The sequence below is a fragment of the Dipteris shenzhenensis genome, chromosome 27 (genome assembly GCF_047967505.1).
Source record: "Dipteris shenzhenensis isolate YYH24624 ecotype China chromosome 27, Dip_SZ_1.0, whole genome shotgun sequence".
NCBI classification, from domain to species: Eukaryota; Viridiplantae; Streptophyta; class Polypodiopsida; order Gleicheniales; family Dipteridaceae; genus Dipteris; species Dipteris shenzhenensis.
In genome coordinates this window covers 22907052-22919410 of record NC_141622.1, presented here as the reverse complement: position 1 = coordinate 22919410, position 12359 = coordinate 22907052, and the positions used below count along the sequence as shown (strand labels likewise).

General features: G+C 38.9%; 1 protein-coding gene across 1 annotated transcript in view; it reads right to left on the bottom strand.

Annotated features, from left to right (window-relative positions):
- The window catches only part of LOC147884051 (Carbohydrate-binding-like fold), a 207168-nt gene that overhangs the window by 150555 nt on the left and 44254 nt on the right, over nucleotides 1-12359 (bottom strand). The window contains exons 4-6 of the mRNA XM_087398136.1: nucleotides 4932-4987; nucleotides 4600-4800; nucleotides 4360-4425 (exon numbers count right to left, since the gene is read on the bottom strand). Of these exons, the coding sequence (XP_087254262.1) occupies nucleotides 4360-4425; nucleotides 4600-4800; nucleotides 4932-4987 (323 nt within the window). The remainder of the gene's footprint in view (nucleotides 1-4359; nucleotides 4426-4599; nucleotides 4801-4931; nucleotides 4988-12359) is intronic.

Genomic DNA, 12359 nt, shown 5'->3' with positions numbered 1-12359 from the left:
GCTTCTCGCCAAGCGCAAGAAGTGCGAGTTTGGGGTCAGTGAGATAGACTTCTTGGGGTTCGTGGTGGGAAAAGATGGGATCAAAATGGACCCATCCAAAATTGAGGCAGTTAAAGAATGGGAGTCGCCAAGAACAATACGTGGAGTACGAAGCTTCTTGGGATTATGTAACTTCAATCGGAGATTCGTAAAAGAATAGTTTAACTACAACAACATAGTGCATCGGAGCACGGGCGCATCGACATGTGGGTGTTGGCCCACAAGGGGCGGTGAGAAGGGGTGTTGGGATTATATAGGTCACCTCCCCACTTGTGAGCCCCCAAATGAGGAGGACATAGGGGAGGCATGCCAGCAGCGCATAAGGACAGAGAGAGAGTCCATGTGGTCTCCCACAGGGACAGAGCAGTAGCAGAGCTGCCACATGGGCAGCATGTAGGCTGCCATGTTTGCGTGGAAGGACGGCTACAGGGCAGCAACAAGGACAGAAGTGTAGGTCAATTACAGGCCCTGACATTGCTCGGCAGAAGCAGCAGCAGATGCAGGACTGGGCATCAGCAGACCCTGTTGGTAGACTGCAGAAAGCAGTCGGGGAAGTGCAGGGGCAGGTTGGGCCAATAGGCAGCTGCCATGTGGCATTGGAGTGGCTGAATCTGGAACAGTGATGCATCAGGCAATTGGTCATATATTCCTTCATGTGCTTTGTGTGATTCAAGTCTGCTTAAGTAGTCTACAATTGCATGCTGTCGACTCGGAGTATGAATTACTAAATAATCAAATCCTTGAAGCAACAAAATCGATCTGGCCAATCTTCCAGATAAATGTTGTTTATCAACTAAATAAATGAGATCTTAATGATCAACATGAAAATTTATCTTAAATAATGCCTAAACTTCTTCAGTGAATATACAATACCCAATGCTTCTCTTTCAGTTATTGAATATTTTGGTTTTTCTTTGTTCATCATTCACTGCATAAATGACTAGTTTTTGTTTTGCTTTGCATTAGAACTTTTCCGACTACTATTTGTGATGCATCCACAAAGATATGAAATGGTAGTTGCCAGTCCACAGACTAAAAAATTGGAGTACAATCAACATTTTCTTTAACCGGTAAAAAAATCTTTTGTTGTAAAATCCTTTCAGGTTAAACTTGTCAAAGGTTGACAAATATACGATAAACACCTTAGAAAGCTATTGTGCCATTTAGTCTAACCAATGAATCTACCCAAATGCTTCAGATTTTTGGCTACAGGAGATTTTTGAATGACTTCAACCTTCAAAGAATCTATTCTAATGCTTTCCTCTAAAATAGTACGTCCCAAAAGAACTCCTTGTTTGAGTCCAAATGCACATTTATCAAGATTCATACTTAACTGTTCCATGTGACACTTGTTGAAACAAAGCTTCAAGTGATGCATATGATCTCATTTCTTGCTAAACACACTGAAGTCATCCAAGAGTACTCTCATAAAATCAATGAAAAATAGAGCAAATGCTTGCTGGATGCATTTTTGGAAAGTAGGTGGAGCATTCTTTAGATCAAAGGTGATTACATTACTAGCAGAGAGTCCCCATTTAGTTATAAATGGTGTTTTGTTTGTATCTTCAGGAGCCATGAGAATCTGATCGTATCTGCTTAATCTCTCAAGAAAATTATACATTTCACGACCCGCTACTGCATCTAACAAGGTATTCACTAAATCTGTCAAACAAAGGTGTACATTCCATGACCTGCTACTGCATCTAACATGGTATCACAGAATGGAAGTGGAAACAAGAGCACAGACTGCATCAACCCACTTTGTGGGACTTGCTGGTCCAGCCAGTCTGCAGATCTGGTCAGTGTATTACTGGTGGTTGGCATAAAGAGAACAGGTCAGCCCTGTCTGGCCAGTTACATACTAGATTGGGGTAGATGGCGGGGTCCGCAGCCTGCCACAAGTCAGCTGAACTCTAATCTGGGTTGACCAATGAGAAGGCTCAAACACTTTGGGGGGTTGTCAGCAACTCATTCTGTGCCTCACAGTTTGGCTGCAGACCTTGACCAGTTGACAAGGTTTGGATGTCTTCTACGGAGGTGGAAGGCATCATATGGGAGTGCCAACAGTCCGGCAGCATACAGGCTGATAGATGATATTAGGTTGTGCACTGCATTTTGTATCAGAGTTTATATACCTAGATGAATCCAGGAACATTCCCAAACTCATCCTCTAAAAACACAACATAGTGCAGTTTCAATCTCACGATAGTCACTCATAAGATTGAAAACCATAAACTCCATCACGCATAGCAGGGACTAGCTACTATGACATCCCCACTGACGTCATCAGCGCCCAACAGTGGGTGTAGACCATAGTATAAAAGTATGCTCTCACACATACAAATCCACACACCCACACATACTTGAGCATACATTTATACAAAGTCTTCGTACTGAGTTTCTGTCGGCACTCCGGAGGTGAAGGGCAAACTCAGCCATGACGAAGGCTAGCACTAAAGGAGAAGGCTATTTGTATCAGAGTTTGCCTATTTTTATGCAATCTATTCTACATGTTTTGGCTATCTACTGTAGCATGCTCCAGCTTATAGCAATGTATATTGGCTACCCTACGGAAGATCTTGTACCAGGCACATCAGGCCGACTGAGCAATCTATTCTACATGTTTTGGCTATCTACTGTAGCATGCTCCAGCTTATAGCAATATATATTGGCTACCCTACGGAAGATCTTGTACCAGGCACATCAGGCCGGAGCATTGAGTCCTACCAACCAGCAACCCCTCCTGACTAGTCCCAGCACAGGCCCACCACATCTGATTCAGCCCAGGCCCAACCTCAGCTTAGCCCTCCTCGGCAGCTCCTCCAGTCCCTGGTCAGGTCTCTTCCATGGCTTCCATGCCCTATAAATGCCACTTACTTCCCAGCACACGTGTCTAGGCCTTTAGGCCATGTAGCCCATGTGCTGCACATATGGCAACGTTGTTTTTGCCCACAATGGCAGCCATTCATGACCCATAGGTGGACCACTTGTGCCCAACAGCCCATATATGGCCCAGTGGTGAGCCTCCTTATTGCTGTTCTGTATGGAGACAACACCCTCAAACAAACCTAGAAAGGATCTGTACGTGTCAAGCCCCATGTCCTTCACATATGGGGGCTCACATCTGGGCGACTGACCTTTCTTGTCTGGCACACCATTGAATTAAGTCATAAATCCATGAGATTAGAAAGGCATAGTATGTGACATCTTCTTTTGCCGAATTTCTGCTTTCATATAAGCAGCAAGAGTCCTACAAGCCAAGTGGCCCAACAGCAGAGCCTTGCATGTACAAAAGTATATATGCCAACTTAATTTTCACCCAAGTGGCAATTCCATATACTTCGAGTGCTGCAGCCAAAAGCGCCCATTTGGACCGGTTGCACCGTTCTCATTTTCAGCCTGATTATGTAGACCTTCCATATGGTTGTTGCTCACGGGAGTTACTCCAGGTTTTGTTGTACTTCGGTTATACTTAATAGAAGTCTCTCTCGCTTTTTTATGTTTTCCTTTTCTTTTCTTTTCTTTTCTTTTCTTTCTTTTTTTGTGGAGGGGGGCTGGCGGGGGTGGGGGGCACTGCCTCTCCCTCGACACAGGATGAGGAAACTCATATGAGAGGTCCACTGCCTCTCCCTCAACACAGGATGAGGGAACTTCTGCCATGCAAAAGGAAAGTGAGGCTGCACTAAATTTTGCGATCTAATTTGCAGTATCTCTACTAAGCAACATCAATCTCAACAGTCCCATGATGCACATCCAACCTTCACACCAAAGATTAACTTTGATTTGTAAAAGGCCCAATAAATTATAACTCAAAATTTTGACGAATATTTGAAAGACATTCTCGTCCTTGGCTGTGTCCCATGATGGGGTTGCCCTTGGAATAATCAGTACCTCGTGGAAGAATTCTTGTATTGTATGTAAAGGCAATGCGTGTCTTGTGATGTGATTTGTCTAGAGTTTTTCCAAGCCATTCCCATTCCAGTTCCCAATCTCGTGTGACTATGATGTCAACTAGTTGACAGGTTTACTTGTAAGAAGTACGAACTTTGCCATTTTAACTGAACCAATAAAATACTGTGTGTCCTCTTGTTGAGTTTTCCTTGAGTGAAGCTTTGCCAATCCACAAAATTTGAAAATTGCACTGGAAAAGATCTTTAATTCAATGTTGCAACGGCAGAAAATCCAATTCTATACACGCTCGAGGAACGCTAAACCAACGTGCATCTGGCCATAAAACCAACGAGTTCGCTTTTAAATGTATGTTATTTCTCTGCCTTGAGGAGAAACACACTCACGTATCATTCTTAACGAAGGTCTTACCGTGATATGAGAGTAGTCCAGCTTGGGGTCAGACGGCTTTCTCATCTTGGCCAACGTTGGGCTTGCCTGAAATGCGAGGTGTAAATTGCAGATCGCAATCTAACGTAAGATCAATGGGGAAAAGACTAAAGACCGCCAACAATTGAAGAAAAAAGTGCAAGTGGAGCTGAAACAAAACGGGATCGGTCTTCAAAATCTCGCAAAAGCTACAGAGAGGGAAGGGGTAGAAAGAAATGCTACCTCGACAAAACCACCACAGCCATGGATGGTGTCATCAGAGGAGGCGGGAGTAAAGAAGACGAAAGAGATGACTAAAGGAACTAGCAACAGTGCAATGCTGATCCGGGAATTGCAAAGATCCAAGCTCAGGGACGCCATAGCCGGAGGGGTTCTACAGAACCTCTTCATTAGCTCCACAGACACAAATACTTCGGCTACATTCTATTAGTTAGTACCCTAATTAAACACACCATTAGTTCAACACTATCTTTCATAGTTAACATCCAAATTAGCCTCACACTCAGTTAACACTACGAGTGGTTTACACGCTAGACTCCCTACGAGTGGTTTACACGCCTTTCAAACTGGGCAGACACAGTGACAGACGAAACGTCTCCAAGCTCGGTCCCTTTCAAGACACAAAACATGTAAATGGTTTTGACACAACTGACCAGTGCTTGGGGACACGGACGGACAAAGCCTCCTTCCCCCGAAAGATCTCAGACGAATAGCGACCTGCCATGTCAATGGACACTCTTATGAGACGGGTGTCATCCGGACAGCCTGAACCCGCCCATAGTTAAGTCCCAAGGTTTGTCTCAAAAAAAATATCGTGTATAAATTTTCCTAGTCTCTTTGATGTGTGGTGTCAATGAAAGTGATGGAGTGGTTTGTCCAATAGGAAAATGATGTGCATGCATCCATTGTACCATACATGATCTACATGTGATTTATAAACTGTTGTGCTTTCTTTAATGAGGAGTTTCGTGCTATGTGAGGCCACTGTATTTTATAATTGTGTTGATGCTAATGTTTCAACATTAATATCTCTAGTATTATTGTTTGATTATATGAAAGGAGTTGTCTAAGTATGTGGCATACGTACAAGTGGAATTTCGGTGATTTGATGTTAGTCATTTGTATATGTGGTTGATTCTATGTGTTTTGATTATTTTGGTCACAATTACTATTGTGACCTCGGTTATGTTCTCTTGCATTGTTCTAGTGGATATTATGTGGATTTCTTTATGGATCAAGGTACTTGTACTAACGTATGAGAAAAACTAATGATTGGTGTGAAATGATATGATATATATATATATATAGGTTAGGATTGTTCCTCCTAAAATAAGATACCCATGAGCTCCTCAAATTGTAAAGATGAGCATTGCCTCTCATAGGACAAAGTGACAAAAGTGTTGAAGTTCATGTAGACTCTAGCAGTGACTACAATGTCTTGGAGGTTGTCTTTTTGTGAAATGATATCGTCAAATATTGAGGAGTTTCTCTTTAGGATCCTAGATCTTAGTCAAATGCTCTAACATACTAGCTCCCCCATGCATATTTAAGTTCCCAAAATCTTTCTTGAGATACCCTTGCCTCACTCTTAGGCTTATACATTGTTTTACGAGACATGCCACACATATAAAGAGGTCTTGTAGAACCTGATGTTAACAAGAATGAACCTCTTGATTTACAAAGAAATCAGGGCTAGAGCTTGTATATCACAAGCATCCCATCTTCTTTGTTTAACTGTAGCAATTGCAACTGCTATAGGTGTCTACCACTATAGTTTGGTTTCTATTAGATGCGGTTAGAGATTAACAGAGAAAATTTGCACATGCATTTGAAGCAGCACAGGAAAACAAACGTAGCCTTGGCCGAGCTTCCAACTAGGAATCAAGTCATGGAAGCAAAAGCTTGATTCACAAAAGAAATAGCCGTAGGATGGGATGGGTGTGAACGGGGATGTTTGATTTGTGGCCAAATATGGGCCACATAAACAATGCATATGTGGGGAGGGTTGAAGGGAAGAGTTTTTCAATAGTTGTATGAGTGTGGAGTGTAGGCCCATTGAATATATTGGTATAGATTTTTATTTTATTTTAAAACAAGTTGTTCCATCACATGAGCGATGGTCGAACAATGTGATTGATGATTGAGCATGAATTCAGATGGTTCGTTTGAACGTAGAATTCTAGCACCAAGCAAGTATGTCTCTTCTTCTCTTATATAAGAGTATCTTGAAATCACAATCCATGCATTGCTTCTATCTTCCATTCAAGTTTAAGATGGATTTGCACAGAATGTGAAATTGTTAGTAGCCCTTGCCCTTATGCATCATCATTGGCTCACATCTCAAACTCCTTCCTTTTTGGAACTCTCCCTTAAGATTAGTACCCATTGCTTATCAGTAGATTTAGCACCCTTATAAGCTTATGAAGCACTTCTCTGCAATCCCATCTTTGTTGCTAATCACCTAATTGTTGTAGTCTTCTTCTCCCAGTGGTTAGCCATGGACCCAAACTCTACTCCAGCAATCGAGATTTGACTATTCACGTTGTGCACGAAATAAGTTTTCAAAATTGTCGGCATGTAACCAGTTGTCCACGTGCTATGGTAGCCTGTGCCCATTGATGCTAATACCATCTTCGATTCTATCAAGGCTTTCCTTGCGCAACCTTGAAATTGGGATCTCAAAAAACTCAGCACATGCAACTTTTCTTTGTTCCTTCTGAATGCTACTATTGCCAAATTAAAAAACGTACATCTTTGCAAAACAAAGGGTTAGCTCCATGTTCAGTGGAGCTTCCTTTGGTACACCTTGGAATGAATTAAATTTTGCTTGATGTGAACTGTTTCTTCACTAATAAAATTCATGGACCCAACAAGCTAATGCTAGGCTACATAAGTGCAAACTAAATGTATCCACAAACAATTATCCCCTTGGAGTGAGGGCCAACCAAATAGGTAAATAAGAGCAATAGTCCGAAGCAAGTGCCAACTTAATGGAGCTCTTTCTGAGTGCTTCTACCTGCAAATGAGTTAGATTGCATTTGAAAGAGATAGATGAAAGAATGCAAATAATGATCCAAAAGGCATGAAACCTAAGATATCTATTTTCTATAGCTCATTGTATTGGAGTTCTTTAAAGATTGCACATCTTTTAGATCCCATGGACATGTCCAAGAATATCATAGAAACATTATGGAGACATATGATTGATGAGACAAATACAATAGCTTCAAGGAAAAATATTTGAATGGCCAATACAAAACCTCACCTATGGCCAAAAAAGAATATTGATGAATAGTTCACTATGAGATGGTTTTTATGGATCTTATCTAAGGATGAATATTGGCTTGTGAGGGGAATAATGGTACCCATAAGAATACCTACTAGATATTGAGCATCTTTTAGAAACCTTTTATGATGATTAATTATCTATCATAACCTATTATGGGTCAATGTTAGGAATTGTTTGAATATTATTGGGTCACCCTCGTAAATAGTTATAGCTTGCCTAATTTTTGTTTAATAGTGTATAAATGAATTGTTTGAATATTATTGGGTTATCCTCATAAATAGTTATAGCTCACCTAATTTTTACTTAATAGTGTATAAATTATCTACTGCCCCCCAAGGGCCCCCATGTATAGGAACTAATATGCCATCTGGCGTCTACTAGTTTCTAAATAGCCTAGCCAAATAAGGTTAGGCTAGTTGGTTTGTAAGCTTGGTTGCCCCAATTTGTAAATTGGATGACTAGGTTAAACTTTTGGGGGCCTATAAGTCCCCTATCCTTGCTTCACTTCTATTGGGATACACCTAGCTCCAATCCTCAATATAAGGGTTTCTTGCTAAGCATTGCCTCAGCCTTTGACCTTTTGCTCCAAGATCATGAGCATCCCTAATCAAGGACAGAATCCCACATGGACTAATCAACATATTGTGGAGGCCAAATCAATTTGTAAGAAGGATTCTATATGATGATGTAAATTTTTTTGTAATCAAATGTTGGTAGCGAGTATGTGTTAACAATTGCATAGGTTGGCACTTAATAGGTGTCAACAATCGTGTTATTGTTGGGTGATATTTGTATCATGATAATTTCAATGCCTTTTTGTATTTTTTGGGTGAGTTTTATACAAGATTATTTTTGGGATTAATGTAGGAAGACTGATGCGTTGACACGTGCATAATTATAGATAGCAATGCAATGCGATGGTTTGAGTTTGGATCTTTATGTTATGTCTTAGAGGTAAATATTGTTTGATGTTATAAGATTTACAATTGTTTTTATATCCAATTCATATTTGGATAGGATCCATGTATTCAAAGATTGCACTAGAAAAGAATTTGGATATCTAGATGTGAAGTTTGAGATTTCTAGTGTCCATTATACTTATTCTCATAATCATAACATATCTTTATAAACATCCTTATGAGTGCTCATTTGAAAGTGGCTCTAGGAGATCTAGTTTTATATAGTCTTTACTTTGATAAAGCTCTACATGCAAGGCCATGCCTATTTGCTCTCTTTTTTGAGAAAGTGCTAGTATTTGCATTGTCAGCCCTTTTGATCTATGTACAATCCTAGTAGGCTAGTTGAACAAGGAGTTGTTTCATTATGAGAATATTTATTCTTGATAGGAACTTTTAAGGGTGTCCTCCTGCCATATATATTGCTTATGCACATGTTTTTGGTATTATGCCACTTGTGTAGATGTTTTTGTTTTAGTAACCTATTTGTATTCTAAGTTTTTGTTTTGTTTTAGAACCCTATATGTACTCTAAGTTTTTGCATCAAAATGACACTGTTGGTGTTGTAAGATGACATTATCCTTGATATTCACCATCGATTTTGTTCACGAGTACGTAAGGTACATTAATATTTCACAACATATTTGTACTAGCATTCTTTCTTTCATCGTAGTTGTCTTGTAAAGAGGGTGGATGTCTTGTGAAGTGGTCTACTCCACGAGTGTGATTTGTTTTCCAATGTCCATTTTGAATGCTGTCAGGTCATATTTAGTTGCATGCTTGTATGCAAAGAATAGATGTGAGAAAGTGTAATCAATTGAAATCTTAATGGATGTCTTTTATTAAAAAAAAAGATTTAAATCTAAGACATTTTAGTGTGTGCACATACTTGAAATGTAGTGATGGCATCAATGAAATCATGTCGTGCACAAACTGTATTTCTTAGTTGATAACATGTGGTGCTAAGCTAATAAGTACTTATTGCTAGCACTTTAATGAAGTCATTTTTTGCGTGATTTCTTAGCTCATGAAATTTTGGTACAATGGTTATCTAACAAGTACTAGCAATCATTCTAGAATCCATTTTTATAGATCCAAGAATCTTTGACTAGTTCCACCTAGATAGAAGTCCCTCATGTGGTGATGTCCATGCTTGTTAGAAATTTGTCTAATTGTGCACACTCTCATGTTTGAAAATACAATCTTTTGTGCACGATTAAAAAAAATGGCTTATACCTATGGCTTAAAGGAGATGTGGCACAACTATGTCAGGAGGTGTCGAATCAAACTGCATCATTGAGACTAGAATTAAACCAATCCCAACCATTTTTAGACTATGTTGAGCAAGGATCATAGGCAAATAGCACAAGCAACCTCTAATGGGCTGGAAAGAGAAGGTGGTCCTAATTCTACATCATTAGAAGGTGAACTCTTTACTTCTACTTAAGTTATGAAGAGAAGCTAAAGTATAGACCAAGCTATGACCCAAGGGCATCTAGAGAGACCAAAAAGAAACATAGCAAGAAGTTTGGATTCAAGGCACACGACTGACCAAGAGAACATGCATTCAAGACAAGACAAAATCAAAGACAAAGTATGGAGTAAAGGCATGCAATTGACTAGGAGCACATGCATATGAGACATGACAACCAAAGGTGCAGTCTAGAGCAAAGATTTGGTCTTGAACATGAATGCAAGAGTTCACACTCAAGAAGCCTCTCAATAGGAAATTGGAGGATGGAACTTGTGAGACCAAAGGCCATTAAGATGGAAAAATAAAAGACCGATCCCCTCTACAATCAATGCACCACAAAAGTGAAATTCCATGACTTGGAAGGGCACAAGACAAAGACCCATACAATAATTTGCAAAGATTCGTTTGAGCGTGTGCCATTGATGGGTGCATGACAAAAGGACAATATATGGAATACTTTCCCTACATGCTAATAAAGATGGAATAGAGGTGCTTCAACTTATTGGCTATTTTGAGGATTGATAGCGCATGATAGAAGCCATCCTAAGTGGGATGCTAATGGATCCTTTATCCCTTGAGAAAGTGAATCTAAAAAGAACCTATTAAGAGTTTCTTGACATTGAATTTGCCTTGAAGAAACAAGTGTACATTTTAATTCATTTTGGTACAATGGCTATCTAACAAGTACTAGTAATCCATTCTAGTGTTTTAGAATTTATTTTGTAGATCAAAGGATCATTGACTATTTTGCCTAGTAGAAGTCAGCACATGTGGTGATATCCATGCCTGTTACAAATTTTATTGACTATGTGCACTCTCATGTTTGAAAAGTCAATTTTGCATGCATGAACCAACAGGATTTCATAAAAAACAATGGCTTATACCTATGACTATAATGTTGAAAGTGCATCTAGTCTTACACATGAGTTGTCAAGTTTTGTGTGTGGATAATTATAGATAGGGTGTATAGTGGAGACATTTATATTGCATGTTGCCTTGCATGTGTTACACGTGTATGATGCTTTGTATAAGTACTCTTGGAAAGTTTTCATTTATGTCTTTTATTGATCAATTGTAAAGCTTAAGGAGGCCTTGAACCTAAAGACCTTGTCTTCCAAGTGTCTATTGTTGGGGCACAAGAAACAAGTGTATCTTTTAATTTAAATCCAATTTTTTCATAGATTATGTCATTTACTAATTTTTATTATTCTATATGTAGTGTTCTTTTTTTTACTTCCGTTGTTGATGTCATTTGTGTCTTTATAATTGGGAAGCAGTTATTCATGGGAAGCATTCTTTTGTAATTTTATAACTAGCAAGTTGTTATTTATGGTTTTCTAACTGGGTAGTGGTTGTTTATGGTTTTAAATAGTTATTTTTTATTTTATAAGTAGGAAGCGATTTTATAACTAGGAAGTAATAATTTGTGGAACAATGTGTTTTTGGTAAGTATGCATGTTTAGTCCTATGTAATTTTTTCCCAATAAGTTCTTTCTATTCTATAATAATAAGTTTTTTTCCTGTTGTTTGTTGTGGCACCACGTGCTTAAGGGTCCCATAAAATCTAAGCTTTGTTGACATGTCTTCTTTAAGGAGGTCTTTATAATGATAATTAAAAACTATGGCATTGCTTTCAATTATGTTTTTTTCTATGCAGTACGCGTTTATTGATCATCATCTATTGTTTTGAAGGGAACAAATAAAGGAGGAGATATTGTTTGTAAGAGTTTCCAATATCTGTGAAGATTGTATTTGGCGTGTTTGATTATGCATGGATTTTTCCTTTTTCTAGGCTTCCAGATACCCATTTGTATTGCTAATTAATGAGACTAAGAACATGTTGTCCGTTTGTTTTCATTTTCAAATATATTTGTTGTAATACTCTCACAAATTATGTTCATCAAATTTTTTTATAGTTGATGCTTTTGTTTTTAGAGTGAATGCAAGAATGCCTTTTGAATTTGTGTTAATAAATCCAATTGTTAGGAGAAATGTGATAATGGAGCAACAATGCGAGAAGCGAAATGTGTAAAATACACAATATAGAAAGTGCACAGAATGGAAGCAAAAGAGAGACACCGATATATGGGGTTCACCCAGTGTGGGCTAACATCCACAGAGAAACAACCAGTCTTGCGTTCTTCTTATCCAACAAGTGAGAAGATACAAGATATAAGCAATATATCCACTACTCTCTTGCTATGTGAGCCACACCCTTATCTTACAAATTTGACCACACAACTCATGTACCAATTTTCATGTA